Below are 23,461 nucleotides of genomic sequence, written 5' to 3' on the forward strand. Positions count from 1 at the left end.
GTGTCTTTCTTTACATTTAGTTGCCTTTATTCTTTGTAAGATTAAATGTATAGCTCCAAGCTTACGTGAAGATTTGTGGGGCAATCATCAAGTAATGTGCATAAATGCTGAAAAGTAGACTGACACAGTCTGGACAAATGACTCAGTGCTGTATGTACTGTACAGTGGCATGATTATAAGTATGTCCAGAAAAGCAAGAATAATTGAGAAACAATCTCACAAAATTCCAAAATGATTTCTACAATAAGATTTTCCCCTGCACATTAAAATCATCTGATCTGAAACGTTTTAAGAGTATCACAACATGCACAGTAAGAATAGAAAATATTATTTTAGCCCACTTCTACTTCAGTGTAGACGCACCTACTGTACTGTGCTGTGTGTTCAGCTGTTAAAATCTATGTTTAAAGGGGTGGGAGGCTTTGGAGGAGAAATAACCAAAACACTGGGATTATGTAAAACATCTCCAAGAGAGCGACATGAGCTGGGCGAGTGTTTGAAAGCAACTGCACTATAAGCTGTTAAAATATATCACAGTAAATGATAACTCATAACAGAGGGAGGTAATACTGTAACTTTGAGAAAGCCCACTCGCATTGATCTGAAAGGAAAAAAAAAAAAACAATGCTATGTTTGCATTATTCCCTGTTTAATGCCCTGCAGAGTGAGTCCTGCATTTTGTGGTGCTGTTACAAATTCCAACTGAAACTTCTCTATCACTAGTGAACATCACATTTCAGCACACAGTGAACAAAGAAAATATACAGTTCACATAGTGGCTCTGAAAACAGCTTTTACCCTGAGTTTCCATATTTTCGCAAGTATGCCTAATCCATTTCATTTCAGCCAATCAACTCTGGATAGTTATTGTGTTTTTGTCAAATACCTGTATGTTCACACGGCTGTCAACACTCTTGCAAAAGACATATTTGACATCAGTGAGACTTAGTCCTGGTTTGATAATGATGATGATGATTAGCAGAAGAAGAAGATTATCATTACAATTACAGCTGTTGTCAATACTAATGTAGGTCAATACTGAATAATTTAAAAGATTTGAAATGCGCGGTTTATTGGTGTTTTTTCATGTCAATAACCGTACGTGCTCGACCTTAAAGAGGGAGCCTTTTGAACACAGCAGTAAACGACGCAGTATGCGTGAAAAACAGAGGCGACCTTTTACTCCAGGGTCCTGTGGGTGGCGGTGTTGCTTTTTAAACTTTCTATTCAACAGAGAAGAAGAGCGGAAGCGACGTAGCACGTTAGTTAGTGCCGACCAGTTTTAGTTCATAATTGTCCGGCCGTGAACGAGCAGCTGGTACTTTTTACCTGAAAAATGAACGGGTTGAATGAGGAACCAATGGCCCCACAAACTTTTCTTTACGGTGAGATTATGCCTTTATTTGTGTGTGTATTTAAGGTGTTAAAACATTCAATTTTTCCTTTTCCATTCAGTTTGATGCTAGTATGCGCACAGGAGAAAGCCAACCTTTACTGTTGAGCTGCACGTGGCCCTCTGTGATGGAAGGTTACGTATTTAACAGCGTATTAGAGAATATGATATATGTACTATCTTGCATTGGTTGTTATTAATAATGTTATGGCGTGAGGTTGACTCCTGGTGATGAATTTAGTGGAGACCAGTTCGTTACACACGTGCTTGATTACCAACATGGCGGCGCCCGTGTTTTAGAAACGGTGTTAATATTCAGAACCCCCCCCCTCCACAAAATGTTGTGGAATTGGTGCGTAGTTTGACTTGCACCCTAATTTGATTAACTGTATACTCGAAGCTAAAGACTGACGGAAGAGCTTTTTTCACTGGCCAGGAAAATTCATCTCAACGTGGCTTCAAACACGCGGACCGCTAACACCCCATCCTGTTCACATTGTTGACTTTCGGCGTTTATCCAGGAAAATCAACTATGCGTTTGGCCTAACTCTGTGTTCTAGACCATTAAGTACAACTTACTGAGTGGATTGTATATTATATTGTGGATTAGTTGAGTGTTCTTTGATATGGAGCTCTGCTCTCCCCCACTTCATGTAGTTTCACCTCTTGATGATACGGAAGCAGGTTAATTGACCGAGGCGCTTTTACATTGCAGACATCAGAAAAAAGGCAACCTTTCTCTAGTGCCGCTGAACCCCAAATTCTGAGGTCATGCAGGAGCAGAATAACTCTTCATAAGTGTAATCTGTGAGAATGGTTTGCACTTTGTTCTTCCAGTCAGTTATTCCCTGTACGTTGAATAGTAGTACATCTCTTGTACTTAAAACTATAAATGACCCAACCATTATGGACTCAGAATTATGAAACTCTTGCCAGTTGATCCTATCCCAAGTTTTTTTTTTTTTTTAAATGCAATCATTAGATTGTCTAATTTGAATTGCACAATCATGACTTCTAGTAAAAAAAAAAAAAAAAAATCCCCTCATTTTGGGGTATTTCTACACGTGCCATGAACCGTTCTCATTGGTGTCTCAGTGGCTCCCTCTTGTGCATACTTTGAATATATCACTTAACACAAATTGCTTCATGTTTCCAGGTTGGACCTAAGATGATCAATCTTTTTTTTATATATATATATTACTTAAAAAAAAATATATTATTTTAAAATGCCTTACCTGAGAGTCAATTTTAGGGTTCCTAACTGAAATGTGTTTTGTTTTTTGTTTTTATTTATCAGGATGCGTGTTGGAAGCCGGTAAGGAGGTGGTCTTCAATCCCGAGGATGATGACTTGGAGCATCAGCTAGATTTGAGGATGGTAAGTGCAAAATTCAACTTTTGTGAGGAGGAAGGACCTTGAAAATGAGAATATATACAAGAATATATTGACATGTTTTTATTTCTGTTATAGTCTTTCCACTGTGTTTGGATTGTTTGATCCTTTTGCAAACATGCAGGAATGTGGATTATGCATTAAAGATACTCTAATCGATCAGACATCACTCACCTAATACCCATCCTGAATGATTTAATAGGCCTGATCAGATGGGTTTGAGAGCTGCACTGTTTAAAGCAAAGTCTGTTGCCGTTGATGGTTAATGTTGGAGTCTGATCACTCGCACATAACAAAAAAACATTAAACTAAACAAAATGGAAAGAATGAGAAGCCCCACATGGAAATACTTCACTTTCCTCTGTATAATCTATTGTTAACCCCCTCTCAACTGTTACTTTCTTTTTTTCTTCTTCTTTTGAACCATCAGGAAAGATGGATATATTTTTAAGCCCTAAACTTTCAGAATAACCTGGAACTGGCTGCATATGTTGTCTAATAATAACTCGGCAGCTTTAGACTATGATGCCTTCCATTTTCTGACTAGTTGTTATCAATTAATGTTTGTAAGTATAGCACATTAGTAAATGATGTTGCAGTATAGCCCCCAAGTCTGACCAAACAGGGGAAGCACTGCAGTCCTCATTTGATAAGAGTTGGCAGAAGTGTGATACCCTAAGAATGAACACCAGAACAGTCAGGTGTCCTCTTGCCCCTTCAGGCCTGTGTGGACCCCAGCACAAAAGATGAACTTCACATGGTGGAGGTGGAAGGACAGGATGCAGAGGGTCAGAAAGTCAAGGCAGCGTTGGTTTCCCTCAGACCTTCTACCCTTCCAAGTGTACGTACACATCTCGTCTTTGCATTGCCACGAACACTGGGGCTGATTCGAATGCTGCTCTGTATAACACAAATCTTAAGGACCATCTTTGTGGCTTTTGGTTAATTTTTTTGCAGGTGTGTCTTGGGGGATTCACAATCACACCCCCAGCAGTTTTTCGTCTGAAGACGGGTCCAGGTCCAATCCACATCAGTGGACAACATCTTGTTAGTGAGTATTTGTTTGAAGAATCGATAACACTCCCATCTGGAAAAAGAAAACTTGTTCTGTTTGTCCTGGGTCAGAAAGCCTAACGATTCTAAATTGTTCTCAAAGTGATGGAGGCTGATCAGTCTTTTGATGAAGAAGAAGAAGAGGAGGAGGAGGAGGAGGAGGAGGAAGAAGTTAAAAATATAAAGAAAAGACCTGCTTCATCACCTGCCCCAAAGTCTCAGGTATATTTCACTAATTGAACAAATCTTAATCTTTTTTTTTTTTTTTTTTTGCCTGAAATTGGTCACAGTTTGAACACAACTTACATCTGATCTTGTTTACAGAAAAAAATGAAAATGGAGGAAGAGGATGATGATGATGATGACGACGATGAGTAAGTGTTCAGCCTTATGCAGTCACACAAAATTGCAGCCTTTTCCCTCTTTGCTGTGTGTTGAGGTCACTTTTCTGATGGAAAGTGTGTTTAGTCTGCTTTGTATCTTGACTTGGGCTACATTAGTGTAGTTTTTCATTTCTCTGGGTATTTTGTGCAGTTGTGCGTAGCCACTGTTGCTGTTTATCTTGTCCTGACGTATTCAGCAGAAACTAAACAAACGGCTTCATTTGCTGTGTTAAAGCCAGAAACGCCCTTTTTAATCTTCTGTTTGGTTTTACTTTCTGTTCTTTTGAGTCTGAGTTATGTCACAGTGTCTGCTTCTGTGACCATTAACCAAAACCTCATAAGTTATTTTCTTGTGTATGGATTCACAAATAATGACATGAACAATCATGCCACTTGCGTTTTAATTTGATTGATACACAATACATGTCAGAGAAGCTAAAAACTGACCGCTTCCAATCAGCAGTGCATCTGTTTGAGGAACTCTAATTGTAATCCTAAACTATGGGTCCAATGTGACCCATAGCTTCTGCACAATGTTGAGATGGACCAACATGTTTTCAGTGGTTTCGGAATGAGCGTTGGAGTTAAAGATACTGATATCATCTCAAGTTTCAGATGCTCATTCTGGTCTTTGGGATGTGTTTTGGATCTCCACCACTGCAAACATTTCTTTTTAGCTCAACTATTTGCTGTAATGAGCCTTGATGGGGTTTCTCCTATTTTCCCAGTGACGAGGAGGAGGATGAGGAGGCGGAGGAAAGCGAGGCAGAAGAATCACCTGCTAAGGCAAGCAAACGTTGCTTGGAGTAAATAAATAGATAAAGTTGATAGGTTCTTACCAACGGCTGTCTTTTTTTTTTTTTTTTTTTTTTGTTCTAACAGGCCAAACCAACACCAACTAAACAAAAAGCCCCAGCTCAGAACGGCAAGAGCCCAGCACCCAGCACCCCGGCCACAAAGCAGGTAACAGCTGGTTTTCACAAACTGAACCATTTGTTTCTGCCACATACCATTTGGACACTATAGTTTTGTTGAATGCTGAGACTGTTATTGGATACTTTTTTTTTTTTTTTTTTTTTGTTCCTTATCTAAATGGTATTTATTTTAATTTTTTTGTAGCAAAAAACTCCCAAAGGGAAAGTCGAGAAGTCACCTAAAACCCCCATACCCAAAGTCATTTTAACACTTCCTGAGCTCAAAGCCAAGATGTTGGAGGCAGTGAAGAAGGTTAGTGTCAATGGAAATCCTTTTGAAATCTGCCCGTCACTGTTCTTCTCCTTGCTTTTGAAAAGGCAAAGTGATTTGAATTTCTCAAGAACTAAAGCATTCCTATTAATTTCTTCTGATCCTTTGCATGTTTAGGGTGTAACATTACCCAAAATCCAGCCCAAGTTTGAGAACTTCGTGAAGTATGGTCATAAAGTCTCAGATGTCAAGGTACAGTACAACAGCATCATCTCAACATGTGGTCCTCTTGAGCATTTGAGTCATTCTATGTCTTGCTATACTTGATAATCCTCTAAAGTAAAAAAAAAAAAAAAAAAAAATTGTGTAGGAATCATCTGGGGTTAATTCAGGTCAAAACTTTATTTTTTGTGATCATTTATTGGTGGAACCACAAGGGGGCACTATAGACCAATTGTTTATACTTGTATATGTTGCAGTGAAATGCACTGAGGACAAAATAAACTATCTACATATAGAAAGGCTTTTTTCTTTCTATCTCATGTTCTGATTATTCATTTTAATGTTTCTCAATCTAGTGTCGGGTCCACCGTGTTAACTGGCTATTCATGTCTTTGTCTTCAGGTCATTGCAGAGCTGTGGAAGTGGAGACAAACACTGAAGGAAGAAAAATAACTGACTGTAGTTTTAACTATTTTGTGACTTGTTCATACCCAGTTTCTCTAAAACCCTCTGAAGCCAGATTCTGTGCCTCACAATTTCAATTAAATCATTTTAAAGTCCACCTGCATCCCCCTTTGAGGAGATGTGATGGATGGTTACAGTGCGCTGTTGACACGCATCTTTCCATCACCCTCTCACCATGGGCAAATAAAATATTTGGTTTGTTTAATAAACCCTCGAGGAGCCATCTCACAAGTTTGCATTGTTGTAAATGTGTAAAGTAAATTCTTGTTAGATTGATGGCTCCTAAGTAGGGATTATGTGTTTATGATATTTCTACATTTACGGTTGATTCTCCCTCATTCTGAGTAATTTGCACTCATTACATCTTTACACCCGCTCAAAAAGCACATACAAGTGTATTAACCTTCAAAAAAAGAAACCATCTTAAACACTCAAATAATTTTTAGCCACTGCCTGGCACAAAAAAAGCAACTAATAATGGACCACCTTAATCTTTAATGGCATTCATCATGGTATTGTTTCGATCAGCATACACACAACATTCATCTGAAAATTTAAGCCTGAAGTAGGACTGAGAACATCTGTGCCATCAAGGAGCATAAATAAATAAAAATGTAAAAGAAAAAAAGCTGGTCCTTTGGTATGCTTGGATAGTCGGCTGACCTCATATTTTGGACTCTATACTTGACCAACTGAAGCAACCCCAGATCAGTTGCTTCTTTAAATCCAGGAGGTGACGCATGCCTTTATTTCTTTTGGACCAGGCAGTGTGTGTTTCCCACTTTTTTTTTTTTTTTTTTTTTTTTCCTTTCTTTGTTTTTTTTTCCCAGTGATGACCGTTTCAACTTATCTGGCATCATCAAGAACACAAATGCTCTGCACTTTGGTGAAAACGTAGCTCGGATGTTTTCTGAATGTTAATGCTTCTTTAAGATTCCCAGCATCGTGCCGCGATGCCTCATTCTATTGTCACTATCGAAATTCAAAATGTTCTTGTCATCTGTTTAACCGTCCAGAAGTATTCAACCATTTAGTTTTAATATAAAGCTAAATAAACATTGGAAGTAAAACACCAAGCCTATTCCAACTCCTTTGAAGAACTGTTTGCCTTGTGTTGCCATGACTACTGATGGCCAAAAGGCCAACGGTTGAGTGCTTTGAGGAGAACCGTATGCATGAGGAGATTTGCAAAAATTAGTTTAATGTTTGTTAGAAAGTCCAACCTGTACTTGAGAAAGCTGCAAGTTCTGTGTTTATTTGACTTGTTAAAGTTTGATTCTGAATATAAATGAGGTTGCATATGAGGCCTGTTGGAGCAGACCATTCCGTGCTGTCAAACAAGTGTCTGCTTCTATGACTATGATTGGCCATTTTCCTATTTCTCTACAATGAGGGTACTGATAAATGTACTCTTGTTTTTAGGACAAATGCAGTATTTTATCTTTTTTCTTTTCTTATTTGCAACAATTTACTATTAAAACATGATGAACTAATAATTGAATAGTTATTTCTTGACATGTAAGATCCTACTTCATGGAAATTTCCTTTAAATTTTGTTAGCTGAGAGGTTATTGCCAGTCTCAGGTGGATTTCTATTTCATAGGTAATAAGCCTGACGTTCTGAGCTGTGCATGTACGTACCGTTTCTTTCTGTTCATCAGGCATCCCAGGCTTGTGTTTGGTAAAGAAAAGGTGATCCTACAGCTTAGAACGAAGGTTGTCAAACTTTGAAGTGGCCCTCCCCAATGAGTCTCTGAACTGAGGTGAAGAAGGGATGCGTTAGTCATCTGCTGCAATTCATTAGTTCTTTGGAAATTCTGTCTGTTAATGAGGAACTGAAATGTCTTTAGTCAAAGGATTTGTGGTTATAAGTGCATACGTGTTAACAAAGGAAAAGTAGTGTTTTACATTATATATACATGATACTATCTGAGGCCAGGCTCACTGTCTTGTTTAGACCGTTTCGGTCTGTTAGCTTCTCTGTGAGGTGAAGTAGAGTGAGTCAGTAAAGACCTAATCATAGGGGAACTCCACTGTTTTCCAAACATGGGAAAACATCAAATTGGTTCCGTTTGCATCACATTAAAGTGTGACAATAAGCTATACTCATTTGCTTGAGGGGCTGCAACGGATAAATTTTTTTTATCACTAAAACTCTGGAAGTGTTTCACCTGCCGGATTCTCCTGGGCACTCATTTGAATTTTTCTGAATGCACCATGGGCCCTCTGTCCTACTTACCTCTTTATCTTAAGCAATATGTATTCCCTGTTCACCATTTCTACAGAAGTGGCACCCTATAGTGTTTAACATTTGACATTCAGCCTTATGATCCAATTATCCTTAATATTTTCATGAAGCCAACTTTATTTTGTCTCTATACCGCTGCGTTACTTTGAACTTTTTATCAATACACAAAGAATTTTGTGACATTTTCCTGCACTACTTCTGTGATTGGAGCAAAATTGCCAGACAAAAGGCAATTGTCACAATTTGTGACCTTTTGACCAAATAAAAGAAGCAATCTGTAGGTTGTTTTATGGAAAATTGGACGTCACCGCTACCGTTGAAAGATTTTGAAGGAACCAGGTTGCTCATGCTTGTTGGCAGGATTTATTGTTTTTTTTTTTTTTTAAATCAAGCTGTTTTTTATGACAAATATTTCTGGAATTTGCCCGTTTTGTTCCGTTCTTTAGCCAGAGACCAAACCCTTGAGCTGCCTTTCCATTATGAAACTGGCATATCTTGTCAGGGTTTTCTAAAAATGAGTTGCTAACATAGATCTTCACCTTTTATAACAATTTTCTGTCAGGCTGATTAAGCATAACTTTGCTATCAACATTCAATGATTCAGTAGTACAGATGATTAAATTTACAGTTACTGGGAGCCCTGCCCAGCTGATTAGATTAGAGGAAACCACAGATGTGATCAGAATTAATGCAGGGTGGCCGGTCCTTTTCTAGGAAAAAAAAAATACACAGCAGAAGAAGAAATTAGTCAGTCTATCTGGAAGAGTGACAAAGAAAAAAATATTTGACCAATAAACGAGTTATTTAACTTTTTTTTTTTTCCAATGATCTTCCAATCTTACCCACAGTTTGGACTAGAAACATAACCTTACTGAAGAAGGATGAAAAATGTAGTTTTTGTGAGTTTGAAGAATTGAGGTAGACTGGGGTTTGAAGGTTTGGCCACTTAGAAGCAAAATCATTGTCGTTAGCTTTATAATCTGGCCTGAGGGAAGGAAGAATAATGTTCAGAAATTGGCAGGCAGAATGAGAACAGATGTAAAGTAGAACTAGAGCAAGACACTGAAGACTCTGATAAATGACAACAGTTATAACCTCAAAAGATTTGAATGACAAAGCCAGGGGAGATGAAACACAGCCTTAGAAAAATAGACTGAAATGTGAAAATGCTCCACTGTAGAGCTCTTAAAGTGTTGTAAAAAAAAAAAAAAAATGCATCCAGAGGGCAAACCACAGCCAGTCCTCACAATATTGTTTTAGTGTCATTAACTGTTTGTAAAGAAAAAAACAGTTCCTACAGACCCCACTCCCACCCCCAACCCCCTCCACTAAAAGTACATTCCTACATCCACCACGAGATGGCAATATAAGCAAGGCAACTTTCTGTTTATTGGCCACTAAAATGCTGTGTACACATCCATCAGGAAGAAGATGGTTTCCAGCCAAGAATAGGGAGTGTGTCCCTGACGATTACACATTCCCCTCGAAGTAGAAACAAGTTACCTGAGCTACCTGAGCCTGTTATTTCTGTGCAGGAACATATTTAATGCCAGAACAGTATGTTTCATAGCATGCTCATACAGTGCCCTCCATCATGTTTGGGACAAAGTCCCTTTTTTTTATTAGTCACCCTTCTGCTCCTCAGAGTACAATTCTAAATCCAATGCAGTGATTAAAGTGGCCATTCCAGACTTTGTGTGTCTTTTTCAGAGATTACTTATGAAAGAAGACTTCATGAACAGAAATACAGAGGCTTCGCTGCAAGATGCAAATCACAAGTTAGCCACAAAAACAGGATGGTCATATACAGTTTGATGAAACCAAGATTACCCTCTATCAGAGTGATGGCAAGAAGAAAGTGAACAAGCTCATCTGTTAAACATGGCGGTGGGAGTGTTGTGGCTAGGGCATGTATGGCTGCCACAGTTATTGTGTGTGAGGGAGATGCAACAAAGTACTAAACATCACTGCTTTAATGCACCTGGCATTACCCTGTCCCAAACATGTCCTGAAATTAGAGGGACCATGTATAAAAGAAAAAGTTAGACTTTCTACTCTGAAATTCATGAAAATTACTTTAAATCAAAGTCTGAAATGTGCACTGCAATCCCGTTGGAAATTGGTTGATTCTGAAATTTAGACGAAGGAGAAAAGGGGAGGGTGACAGAAAAATGGGACTTTGTCCCAAACATTATGGAGGGCAGGGCTCTGAAGTTACATGTCAGGGCTGAAGAATGATTAAGCATGTTGACCTCCAGGACAATGTGAAGGATTTCTGGGAAATGTTTAGTGCTTACTCAAATGAAAAACTTCCTTCCATATAAGCCTATGAGGTGCCACCAGGGACATAAATCAGAATTAACTTCCATATACACATATGAAATTAAACTCTTCCACATACTATACTCAAAACCTTGCACAAACACTAGTGAAAAGCTCTCACATAAACTAGTGAAAACATTTACCTCTTATATAACCTACTCAAAAGCTCTCATACACACTACTGAAAAGCTTTCACATATACTAGTGAAAAGCTTTACCTTTCATATATACGAGTAAAAACCTCTCATATACATATGTCAAACCTTTCATACACATATGTCAAACCTCTCATACACATATGTCAAACCTTTCATACACATATGTCAAACCTCTCATACACATATGTCAAACCTCTCATACACATATGTCAAACCTCTCATATACATATGTCAAACCTCTCATACACATATGTCAAACCTCTCATACACATATGTCAAACCTCTCATATACATATGTCAAACCTCTCATACACATATGTCAAACCTCTCATGTACATATGTCAAACCTCTCATACACATATGTCAAACCTCTCATATACATATGTCAAACCTCTCATACACATATGTCAAACCTCTCATATACATACGTCAAACCTCTCATATACATATGTCAAACCTCTCATATACATATGTCAAACCTCTCATACACATATGTCAAACCTCTCATACACATATGTCAAACCTCTCATACACATATGTCAAACCTCTCATACACATATGTCAAACCTCTCATACACATATGTCAAACCTCTCATACACATATGTCAAACCTCTCATACACATATGTCAAACCTCTCATATACATATGTCAAACCTCTCATACACATATGTCAAACCTCTCATATACATATGTCAAACCTCTCATATACGTATGTCAAACCTCTCATACACATATGTCAAACCTCTCATATACATATGTCAAACCTCTCATACACATATGTCAAACCTCTCATATACATATGTCAAACCTCTCATACACATATGTCAAACCTCTCATATACGTATGTCAAACCTCTCATACACATATGTCAAACCTCTCATACACATATGTCAAACCTCTCATATACATATGTCAAACCTCTCATACACATATGTCAAACCTCTCATACACATATGTCAAACCTCTCATACACATATGTCAAACCTCTCATACACATATGTCAAACCTCTCATACTCATATGTCAAACCTCTCATATACATATGTCAAACCTCTCATACACATATGTCAAACCTCTCATATACATATGTCAAACCTCTCATACACATATGTCAAACCTCTCATACACATATGTCAAACCTCTCATACACATATGTCAAACCTCTCATATACATATGTCAAACCTCTCATATACATATGTCAAACCTCTCATACACATATGTCAAACCTCTCATATACATATGTCAAACCTCTCATACACATATGTCAAACCTCTCATACACATATGTCAAACCTCTCATACACATATGTCAAACCTCTCATACACATATGTCAAACCTCTCATACACATATGTCAAACCTCTCATACACATATGTCAAACCTCTCATACACATATGTCAAACCTCTCATATACATATGTCAAACCTCTCATATACGTATGTCAAACCTCTCATACACATATGTCAAACCTCTCATATACATATGTCAAACCTCTCATACACATATGTCAAACCTCTCATATACATATGTCAAACCTCTCATACACATATGTCAAACCTCTCATATACGTATGTCAAACCTCTCATACACATATGTCAAACCTCTCATACACATATGTCAAACCTCTCATATACATATGTCAAACCTCTCATACACATATGTCAAACCTCTCATACACATATGTCAAACCTCTCATACACATATGTCAAACCTCTCATACACATATGTCAAACCTCTCATACTCATATGTCAAACCTCTCATATACATATGTCAAACCTCTCATACACATATGTCAAACCTCTCATATACATATGTCAAACCTCTCATACACATATGTCAAACCTCTCATACACATATGTCAAACCTCTCATACACATATGTCAAACCTCTCATATACATATGTCAAACCTCTCATATACATATGTCAAACCTCTCATACACATATGTCAAACCTCTCATACACATATGTCAAACCTCTCATACACATATGTCAAACCTCTCATACACATATGTCAAACCTCTCATACTCATATGTCAAACCTCTCATATACATATGTCAAACCTCTCATACACATATGTCAAACCTCTCATATACATATGTCAAACCTCTCATACACATATGTCAAACCTCTCATACACATATGTCAAACCTCTCATACACATATGTCAAACCTCTCATATACATATGTCAAACCTCTCATACACATATGTCAAACCTCTCATACACATATGTCAAACCTCTCATACACATATGTCAAACCTCTCATATACATATGTCAAACCTCTCATACACATATGTCAAACCTCTCATATACGTATGTCAAACCTCTCATACACATATGTCAAACCTCTCATATACATATGTCAAACCTCTCATACACATATGTCAAACCTCTCATACACATATTTCAAACCTCTCATACACATATGTCAAACCTCTCGTACACATATGTCAAACCTCTCATATACATATGTCAAACCTCTCGTACACATATGTCAAACCTCTCGTACACATATGTCAAACCTCTCATATACATATGTCAAACCTCTCATATACATATTTCAAACCTCTCGTACACATATGTCAAACCTCTCATATACATATGTCAAACCTCTCGTACACATATGTCAAACCTCTCGTACACATATGTCAAACCTCTCATATACATATGTCAAACCTCTCATATACATATGTCAAACCTCTCGTACACATATGTCAAACCTCTCATATACATATGTCAAACCTCTCATATACATATTTCAAACCTCTCATACACATATGTCAAACCTCTCATACACATATTTCAAACCTCTCATACACATATGTCAAACCTCTCGTACACATATGTCAAACCTCTCATACACATATGTCAAACTCTCGTACACATATGTCAAACCTCTCATATACATATGTCAAACCTCTCATACACATATGTCAAACCTCTCATACACATATATCAAACCTCTCGTACACATATGTCAAACCTCTCATACACATATGTCAAACCTCTCATATACATATTTCAAACCTCTCATACATATATGTCAAATATTTGTGGATTTCAGTTGAAACGGAAGGCATTTCATTGAAACAGGAAGGTGTTTTATTAAACCGGGAGTTGTAGTTTTAAACAGAAGTCATTCTGGTTAGCTTCGTGCATTTTGTGCAATCTCCTGCTGGTATTTTATGAAATAAAATAAACGACAATTGCTCAGCCACCCGCTGAATACCGCACACAAACAGCGGCATAACTCAACTTTATTTTGGCTTCAACGGAGACCCTGCAGCTGGCAAAGGCATGCTGCGCTGGCAGGACGGAAAAAGAGATGCTAAGCGGCTATCCACCGAGTCCGGAGCTGGAGTTGAAGTGATCGGTTGCTGCCCAAGCCTTGTAGCATTTGACAGGGTCCTGATCGTCTCCGTTGTAGCATTTGACAGGGTCCTCATCGTCTCCGTTGAAGCTAAAATATTGTTGAGTAATGCCACTGCTTGTGTGAGGTGTTCAGCGGACTGCGGTCACGCCATCTGCGCTTCGGAAAGGCACGGTCGTGCTATCTACACTTGAAAATCGAGCGCGCGTCTACAGTATTTTAGCTTCAACGGAGACGATCAGGACCCTGTCAAATGCTACAAGGCTTGGGCAGCAACCGATCACTTCAACTCCAGCTCCGGACTCGGTGGATAGCCGCTTAGCATCTCTTTTTCCGTCCTGCCAGCGCAGTATGCCTTTGCCGGCTGCAGGGTCTCCGTTGAAGCCAAAATAAAGTTGAGTAATGCCGCTGTTTGTGTGCGGTATTCAGCGGGTGGCTGAGCAATTGTCGTTTATTTTATTTCATAAAATACCGACAGGAGATTGCACAAAACGCACAAAGCTAACCAGAATGACTTCTGTTTAAAACTGCAACTCCCGGTTTAATGAAACACCTTCCTGTTTCACTGAAATGCCTTCCGTTTCAACTGAAATCCACAAATATTTGACATGTGTGTATGAGGTTTTTACTAGTATATATGAAAGCTTTTCAGTAGTGTGTATGAGAGCTTTTGAGTAAGTTATATAAGAGGTAAATGTTTTCACTAGTTTATGTGAGAGCTTTTTACTAGTGTTTGTGCAAGGTTTTGAGTATAGTATGTGGAAGAGTTTAATTTCATGTGTATATGGAAGTTAATTCTGATTTATGTCCCTGGTGGCACCTCATAAGCCCCCCTCCATTCAAATTCTTACGTTTTAAATTTTTGAAGTACTTTGAGCTGCATTGTTAATGTGAGGAAGGTCCAAAGAAGAGTTCAGAAATGAGGTTTTCCACTTTTATTTTATATACACACACACAAAACCATCACAATTTTCATCATTTAAAAAAAAAAAAGAAATCAAACAGTAACATTGGTAAGAATTATTGGCAATCTGAGTTAAAGGCATTGGTATGTTTTTGTTAGCTACAGTTTCTGATAATTGAAAAGATTTTTAAAGTTTGCAGTGGTACTGACTGATTAGTTCATCTAAATTTTTTTTTTTTTTTTTTTTTTTTAAAAAGTGGCACAAGAGCATCAATTTTAAGATTTTTAAAATTCCTTCTTGGGTGCGAGATGTACTGTTATGCTTTCTTTTTGGAAGAGTTGTCAGTTAACCTCATTTCCATTCAGTGAATTCAGATATTCCAAACACTGTACATTCTAATGCACTGTACCATAGAGGAAGTAAAGAAAGCTTTCAACTTAAAGCTGTACAACATTAGCAGGGTTTCGCCATAATTTAACTCTACAGTTGTCGACTACATGCAAAGTACACTGTATAGCATACCTTACAAAGCGAGCCCAACTACAGTTACAGACAAAACCAATATGTTCTCAGACGTAAACAGCCATTATTTAAAACTTTAATGAGTTAGAATATTACAGTAACATCACAGGGCAGCCCTGTACAAACATAAAACAAAAATAAAGCTGTACTTAAAAACTCATACTCCTTGAATACATCTTCAAGGCTCCAATCTCTAAGTTGAACTAATGGGAATATAAAAATGTTCCTTCAAACTGAGGTCTGACTGTGTCTCTTCAAACGTATTCTTTGCTGCTTGGAGGTCTGGAGATGGGATATTTGGATGAAGCAGATTTGCTTCTTGGACAGGATGCTGCCAACATAGCACCTCCCACAATAGTCAGGAATGCTCCAGCCCAGGCAATGAAGATGGCAGAACCAAACTCGTACCTTGACAAAGAGAAATTAGTCAGTCGAAACAGTCCAACTAGTAATTTTGCTTGACAAAGCAAAGTTCACATAAAAAAAAACAACGGATATAATGTCACAATTTCTCTGTCATCTACAAACTGGGCCTCTGCAGAGAAAGAAAATCATTTGTGAAGGTTAAATGATCAACTTAAAAGTATTTACCTTGTATTGACGGGGGTGAAAGGGTCATAGAAGGCTCTGATGATGTCATGAGCGTACCAAGAGCAAGCAACAATGCCACACAAAGCTGTGGGAGAAAAAAATAAATACAAAAATGGCATCACTGAAACTGTTCATAAGGAGCACGTGGGCAGAAAGACGTGATCGAAAGACGGCTTACCTCCGATCAGGATGATGATGCCACCAGTCATGGCAATACGGGACTTGCGCGTTTTGTCATCTCCTCCACAGTTGGTGCACTTCATTCCCATGCAAGCTACACCCAGACCAGCCACCGCTACAATAATGCTCACAATCATGAGGGCGCGGGTTGCCTGGAGCGCACCTGGGAAAGAAAACAGGAAAAAGAACCCATCAGCCATTGTCACCGCTAATACTTATTAACCCTCAGCACATCTGCTCAGAGGTGTGGTGACAAACAACAGGCTTCAGTTCAGCAAGATGCAGAACTTGCCATTTGACAAAAGTCAAAAATGCAGTGTCTATAGTAAATTGTGACAACATTCCCTTGCTAAACCTTTATTGATGCATTTAGAAACCATTTGAAACAGGATCGAGTAAACAAACACCTTCCGTGAGCAACACAGCAGCTTCTGTCTGTTGCCACTCCCAACAACGCACCACAGAAACTGGCTCCAACCGGAAGGCCAAAAATGCCCTGGAGAGGTGGGGGTGCATGTGAGCGAGTCTAAAACAGGTCTAACCAGGTTTCTGGTTTCATTAAGAGGAAGACACTCCCAGTCCCAACTTCCCATATCGGCAGGTGAACATTTCAGTTCAAAACGTCAGCATTGGTTGTTACTAAGCACCACGATCTTTTTTTTTAAAATAACCTCGTCAAAAATATATATATATTTTTTTTTGTTAAATCAAAACTGGTGTGGGGCCACGGATATAGGGCGAATTATTCTGGAGGTATTTTTAACCTGTTTTGATGAGTCATTATATAAATCAATTAACACATTTTAGTTGGTTTAAAAACAAAAAAAAAAAAAGAAAAAAAAAAAACTTATAGTCTCAACAAAATTTTAATGTAAGGTGAAGAACAAACGCAAAGTGACACTGGTTTATGCTCAAAAGCATCCCATCAATCAACTGATTGAAGTGTTTAAAGGGCATTTTTGCCAATGCCTTGTTCAACCAGTTTTTTTAGTGTAAATAATCATTTAAAAAAAAAAAAAAAAAAACTACAGAAGAAGCATCCTGGACCAGGTGGATGGTTTTAGATGTTACGAAGCAACTGTAATCCGGCTTCCTTCACCTTGAATGTTCTTTTCAAAAGACTACACGGCCAACCATTTTCCTGATTAGGAAGCTAAATCAACCATTTGATGCCTTTAAAGACAAAGCAGGGGGTAGTGATGCAGGTGTTTGGACAGGTTGACTAAACAGTGGCTCATAGGGGTGTTGTGTGACCTTTATCCAGGTCTGCTGTGAGAAGACCTGCAGTATGGAGAGTTCCACACATGGAGTAGGAGGAAGGAGAGGTGGGGGTGGGGGTGTACAGGGAAATAGCGTCATAATCATTGCCGAAATGTAAAAGCAAAAATGTGAGGTGTTTTTTTTATTTCTGACAATGATTTAAAGCAGCTTTCCTTATAGAGCTGATGTGAGCTCTTTGTTTCACATAAAAACCTTCTCCTAGGGAGTTCATGTGTGATTAAAAACCTGTTGGACAAGGACACTGAAATCTTAAAAAAAAAACAAAAAAAAAAAAACAGACAACCAAGAGACGTTAGCTACATACAAGTTCAAAATATGGTGAAGGAGAAAAAGTTTTGCTCCAACAGGTGTTAAATCATCGTGAAAATTTAGGCCTGCGTTTGAAAAGTGGAGGGAGAGGGGACGAGGGGGGAGGGGAACAACCATGTCACTTATTAAACAGCTTTTCCTTGCGCGTTAAAGCGAACAAGGATATCCACAACGTGACTAAATGACCTTCTGATTTAGACCACCTTTCAATGGAGAGGACAAAAATAAGTTAATTTAATTGCTGTACTCACTGTTGAGCTGCAGGATTGAGTCGTACACCTTGCACTGGATTTGGCCTGTGCTCTGGAACGCACACGACATCCATAATCCCTCGTACATGGACACCGCTGTGATGATGTTGGACCCAACAAAAGCGGACATCTTCCACTGGGGCAGAATGGTACCAATTATCAATCCAATTAGACCAAAAAGTGACAGGGCGAATCCCAAAATCTGAAGACCCTTGTTGGCCATTGCAACTTCTCTTTTCTTTCTTTAGGCCGACTTCGTCAAAAAAAAAAAAAGTAGGATGTGTTCGACCTGCTGATAGTTCCAATCTCCCACTACCCTAAAAATTCGTATTTTCAACCTAAATTTGCTCCTTTGTTGTTATCTATGTATGTAGTCCTTTGCTTTCTGAAAGAATAATAAGGTCACCACGACGGTATCTTAATTTAAAAAGTCTCCTGTTGACTCCTCGCGTACCTGTTCCTCTGCTGCACCTTGACTGAGAAGGAGACAGCGGGCGCGAGCTTTTAGAGGCGGTTTCTGGATCAGGTGGGCGGGGACGCGCACGCAGTTTCGGCTCATCAGCCTGAGCGTACACCTGAAGTTTCATGATGTAAACAGACCCCTACACTGCAGGAGAACTATATTTAGGCCTGTTTATACAGAGATAACAGCCAATATCCAGCTTTACGTTTACGACACGATAGGTTTTAACTTGCAATGCGAAATAATTGAATAAATCCTAGAAAGATTATTATTTTTCCCAAAGTATTTGGCTTGTAAAAGTTAGGGTCATTGGGCGAGAGGCGGTGTACACCCTGGACAGGTCGCCAGTCCATTTATGTATTTCAATCTAAAAAAAAACAAAAAACTTGGAGACAATTTTAGGCCCACTAAAAATGCAAGTGGTTGTACTGCAGGCAACATTTGACATAATCCTGGAATTTTAACCACAGCAAGAGACATGGTCAGCAGAAATCATATGACGTTTTGCAATTGTGTGGTATAGTATGCAATGTCATCACATAAATTAGTCTACAGCTTCAGCCTCCTAACAGTTGTTTATTAAGTAGCCTATTTGAAATAATATTTTCTATAAAACTACCTTTCGCTCAAGGAGACATATTGTATGTCTCTGTCCAGACAAAAAAAAACCCCAATGTGTTATGTTAACAAATTGTGGTCACATAAGTTGAAAAAAAGCAGAAAGTTAGGTTTGACACATTAAGTGTCAATCTACAATGATGATTCGCTTATTCCATTTTAAAAAGGGGATCAATCGTCTTGGGTAATTGATTATGTCATTATCAGACAGGTGATTGGAATACACTTTAATCTTCAAATTCAAATATCAGACCATATGTTAGTATGTGTATAGGTTTGAGTGTTTATTTGTCTTTGCAATCCTACACATTATATTCTTTCACTCGTATAACTCCTTTGAACTTGTGATTCTTACATTCAACACATTAATTGGTTCTATGCTTTCTCTTTCATGGCCAACAGGTCCACGACATGACTGCAGGAGTGGCTGGTGGGCTCTTAGACTCAGCTCAACAGGAGCGTGAGCTTAGGTGAGGGCATCGTTCATCTATGGACCCTGTCGTTTTCACAACATACAGGGTTTTAACACCATGACAAGTCAACTGTAAACTTTCAGAAAACAATTATCGCCATTTTAGGAAAGCAGTCTGCAATTCCACCCGTCTGGTTTAGCTGTTTTGTTCGCTACATGATGACTGAGACAACCTTAGATGAATAAACCTGCTCCTGAACTGTACATGTTTGTCAGACTACAGCTGCCACTTCCCCATTTAGACACTTTTCTGCATTGTTGTAGTTAATGAAGAACAAACAGGGAAGAAAAGAGGGCTTTTCTTTTCTGTAAACCATCTGTTTCCTGGCAAGCTCTTAACACAAGTTTACATTCTGTTTTTATTTATTAGTCTTAGCCCGATTCTTTCATTGGAAGCCAAGAACAAGCTGGAGAAGTTAAACAAAGTATTTATTCGTGGTCACATGTGAAGTTTAGCCGCGCTGGACTCGGAGTGACAGAGCCCCGATATCCGGAAACATTTCATATTTATGTTCACCTTTATCTCACAGAGGTTGTACTTACACTCGACAAAGTATAATTGGACTTTTGCTAGTGATATGAGCAGGCCATCCACCGTCTTCGTCATGTTCTTTGGATGTGATAAACAATGTGCCTCATGCAAGAACATTTTCGTATTTTTATTCTAAATTTCTCTCACTTTTTTCGTACGAAGGTCTCGTACGAACACGCCACGTCAGATTCAACAAGCGCTCTTAACTTTGGAAAAAGTGTGTAAACGATCTGTGTAAATGATGAATCACACCTGTGCGTATCTAAGTGCACTTGCACGAGGATAGTAGATTTGCATACTCCACGCCCCAAATTATACCATATAAGGCAGTGCTTCCTCTCTCCTTTGCCAGGAAGTGTTGAGTGTTGAGTCATGAGAATTGACATCAAGGCGCAAAAAGAAAAAACTTTATGGGCTCTGAGATTGAAGTTCTGCTTCCAGAGATCCAAAAAGGAAAATCTGTCATTTTTAGCAGTGTCAGCAGTGGAATTACGGGACCTGCTAAACCGAAGAAATGGGAAGCAAGTAGGAGTGCTGTTAATACCATGTCACCGAAATAAAAAAATAAATGGTTTGATATGAAAATGGCTTAAAAAAAACGTCTCGCCATGGCCAGGCGCTCGATGACTGCGACTAAAGCTGTGCAATCAGTTGTTGCCTCGTCATGATGGCACTTTGATGGGGTGGTCCATGAGGGGGGTCTTCTGGCACCACAGCTTCTTGTCTGCCTGGGCTGCTTCAGATGGAGACCCTCGTTCATGGCAATATTGCGCCATGAACGAGGTATCGAGACACACCCACCTGGCCTTCAGCACGGTTGTTTTGTTGCGTATATGTGTGCAGTCTATTGCTCCAATTATGATTGGCAGTTCAGCCACGGCATGAAAGTCCCTTTTGATTTGTACTTGTTGGACAGCGGTATATGGGAATCTGATGTACCATGGGTGATAAACTGATGAGAGCTTTGATGACCAAGGGGAGCGCACGATTCACAGAGGACTGGGACACCCCTGATCTGTCTCCAATCTCCCTCTGAAAGGTTCCAGTGGCCAAAAATCCAAGGGAGGACCTGGACGTGTGGTGGAATTGGGTTTGATCGGCGTGTTTTTCTCTGGAGTTGTGGCTCTAGCAAGCTGCATATTAGCAGCAGCACAGTCCTTGGCAATCTTAATCGCGATTTCAGCCATTCGTCTGTCTCCACACGGTCTGTTCCAAGAGCCTGACGCACTAAGGTATCCAAAAGCAAGACAGCCGCTGCGCTTCCCGTAACAGATTCAAATGAACCTTCAATTAGTGCACAATTTAACCCAATTTAAGTCAAACAAAATAATGTCAGCATAATTATGGGGTATAATGTATATTTATTTATGTTTTCTTCAAAGTAATTAAATATACAAGCCATTAGTCAAGCAAACTTGATTGGAATAACAGCGGACTATTTTATGAAACTCCTACGACAGGTCTGGATCACTCGTCAATTCTGTTCGTACCTGAAAGAAAACGTAAAATACGAAAAGATTGGTGAATGCGCAAATTCTCTTAAATCACTCGTACGGACGATTTAAGAACAAATCTGTGCGTACGAACGGTTCTTGCATGAGGCCCAATGTGTGTGTGTGAGTGTTGTTTCAGGCGTGTATCTACTGCACCAGACCTATCTGTCCTAATAGAGACGCTTTATCTGACCCAGTTATTTTGTCCCGCTATGTCATCTTAAAGTCTTGGACATACATTGCGTTTGTATGAGCAGAGTGTAAAAGTACAAACTAAGAACATAGATTATTTAGTAAACTGCAGAACATGAATACATAAAGTCTAAGAATAAAGCCAATTTATAACATTAGTAATCATGTGAGAGTATGGGTAACAACACATTCCCCCGCAATCCTTCATTACCACACCTGCACTATTAAAAAACCCAGGGGAATTTCTAAGAATGAACCCAGCAAAATGACACAGAAAGTTCTGTTTGCCCTGAGGGCGTAACAACATTTTTAGTTGATAGTTTACTTTTAAGGAAACACCAGTAAAGGAATTTTATGTCAGTTTTAAACCGGTACAGATAACATCTTTTTGTCCATGTCAGATCTGTGCTGAATGTTGTTTTTCCTCAAATTGATTTTTATTTGAATTGTATAACACTGGCAAAAAAGTTTAAACATTAACTAATTGGCTAGTGTCTGTAAAAATCCAGTAATCCTGCTTTACTCTGTGTTGTATAGCCGTGTTTTAGTCAGTCAATGGTAAGTTCAAGTTTACGAGACAGTTTCTTTACTCGTCAAACTGGTTTCATTAAGTTCCAGCTTGTACTCGTAGTTCCTAGAAAACATAAACATTTCACTAAAATCTTTTGTTTTGCACAACTTGATTTGAACAGGCACAGGCATGTGAACCACTTGTGGAAAGCTTAACAACATCCTAACATATGGTAAATGTTTGGTTTCAGCTTCTCTGAGAGTCTTCCTGAGACTGATACCGAAGGCATCCTCTGAGTCATCATACAGCCTACACACAGAGAGCATGCAGTCAGTGTTTTTGACTTGACACCAGTTTCTTGAGCAGTCACATGACTCATCCGAGTAGAAACAGATGACAGCTTACGGAACAATGTGAATGCCTGTATCCCCGCACCACAGGTGTTTCTATTCCTGGACAGTTGTGTCAGCCTTCTCAAATGGCTTTGGTAACTCCAAACACAGTTGATTTTAATAGTTTAAACTGTATTGTTGACTCAAGAACTGACTTTGCCTCCAAACACAGAGCGGGTGCAACAGCCTTCATTGTTGAAGTGATTGTTGTTGTTTTTTTAATGTTTATTTTGAATAATGTGGGCAGTGCAATTTAAATGAAATCCAACCATTGCCAAGTTCCTTTGATATTTCGAACCATGAATTTTGTACTTATTAATTTTCTCTCATTCTCATCACGTGTTGTGATTGAACCCCACAACATAAGAGCACTGTGACTAACTATAATCCTTTTACCCTAATTGTGCATTTTGTACCATCAAACTAGGGAGCGGCATGTAGGACAAAAGGTTACCTCAGGCATAACTACAACGTACAGGTGCAATGCTGCCATCTAATGGTTGGTGGTTACTTGCTGCTCTTACTCAGTCACTTCTATTGAAACACCATGTGCTC

At 38.8% G+C, this 23,461-nt stretch overlaps 2 protein-coding genes across 2 annotated transcripts; one reads left to right on the forward strand and one right to left on the reverse strand.

Moving 5' to 3' along the window:
- Positions 1-1,243: 1,243 nt before the first annotated feature.
- On the forward strand, positions 1,244-7,589 carry npm1a (nucleophosmin 1a). Its single transcript, XM_075486308.1, has 11 exons — positions 1,244-1,385; positions 2,691-2,770; positions 3,507-3,626; positions 3,743-3,836; positions 3,942-4,060; positions 4,163-4,212; positions 4,950-5,007; positions 5,104-5,184; positions 5,341-5,448; positions 5,584-5,658; positions 6,031-7,589. Exons 1-11 carry the CDS (start codon positions 1,337-1,339, stop codon positions 6,079-6,081), a joined length of 885 nt encoding a protein of 294 aa, XP_075342423.1. The 5' UTR covers positions 1,244-1,336; the 3' UTR covers positions 6,082-7,589.
- A 7,525-nt stretch (positions 7,590-15,114) lies between these two features.
- LOC142401069 (claudin-7-A-like) lies at positions 15,115-18,719 on the reverse strand. The gene is made up of 4 exons (XM_075486309.1): positions 18,234-18,719; positions 16,391-16,555; positions 16,213-16,297; positions 15,115-16,029 (listed from the first exon to the last, which is right to left on the reverse strand). Exons 1-4 carry the CDS (start codon positions 18,454-18,456, stop codon positions 15,876-15,878), a joined length of 627 nt encoding a protein of 208 aa, XP_075342424.1. The 5' UTR covers positions 18,457-18,719; the 3' UTR covers positions 15,115-15,875.
- Between the last annotated feature and the right edge of the window lie 4,742 nt (positions 18,720-23,461).

The sequence above is a fragment of the Odontesthes bonariensis genome, chromosome 16 (assembly GCF_027942865.1).
Source record: "Odontesthes bonariensis isolate fOdoBon6 chromosome 16, fOdoBon6.hap1, whole genome shotgun sequence".
NCBI classification, from domain to species: domain Eukaryota; kingdom Metazoa; phylum Chordata; class Actinopteri; order Atheriniformes; family Atherinopsidae; genus Odontesthes; species Odontesthes bonariensis.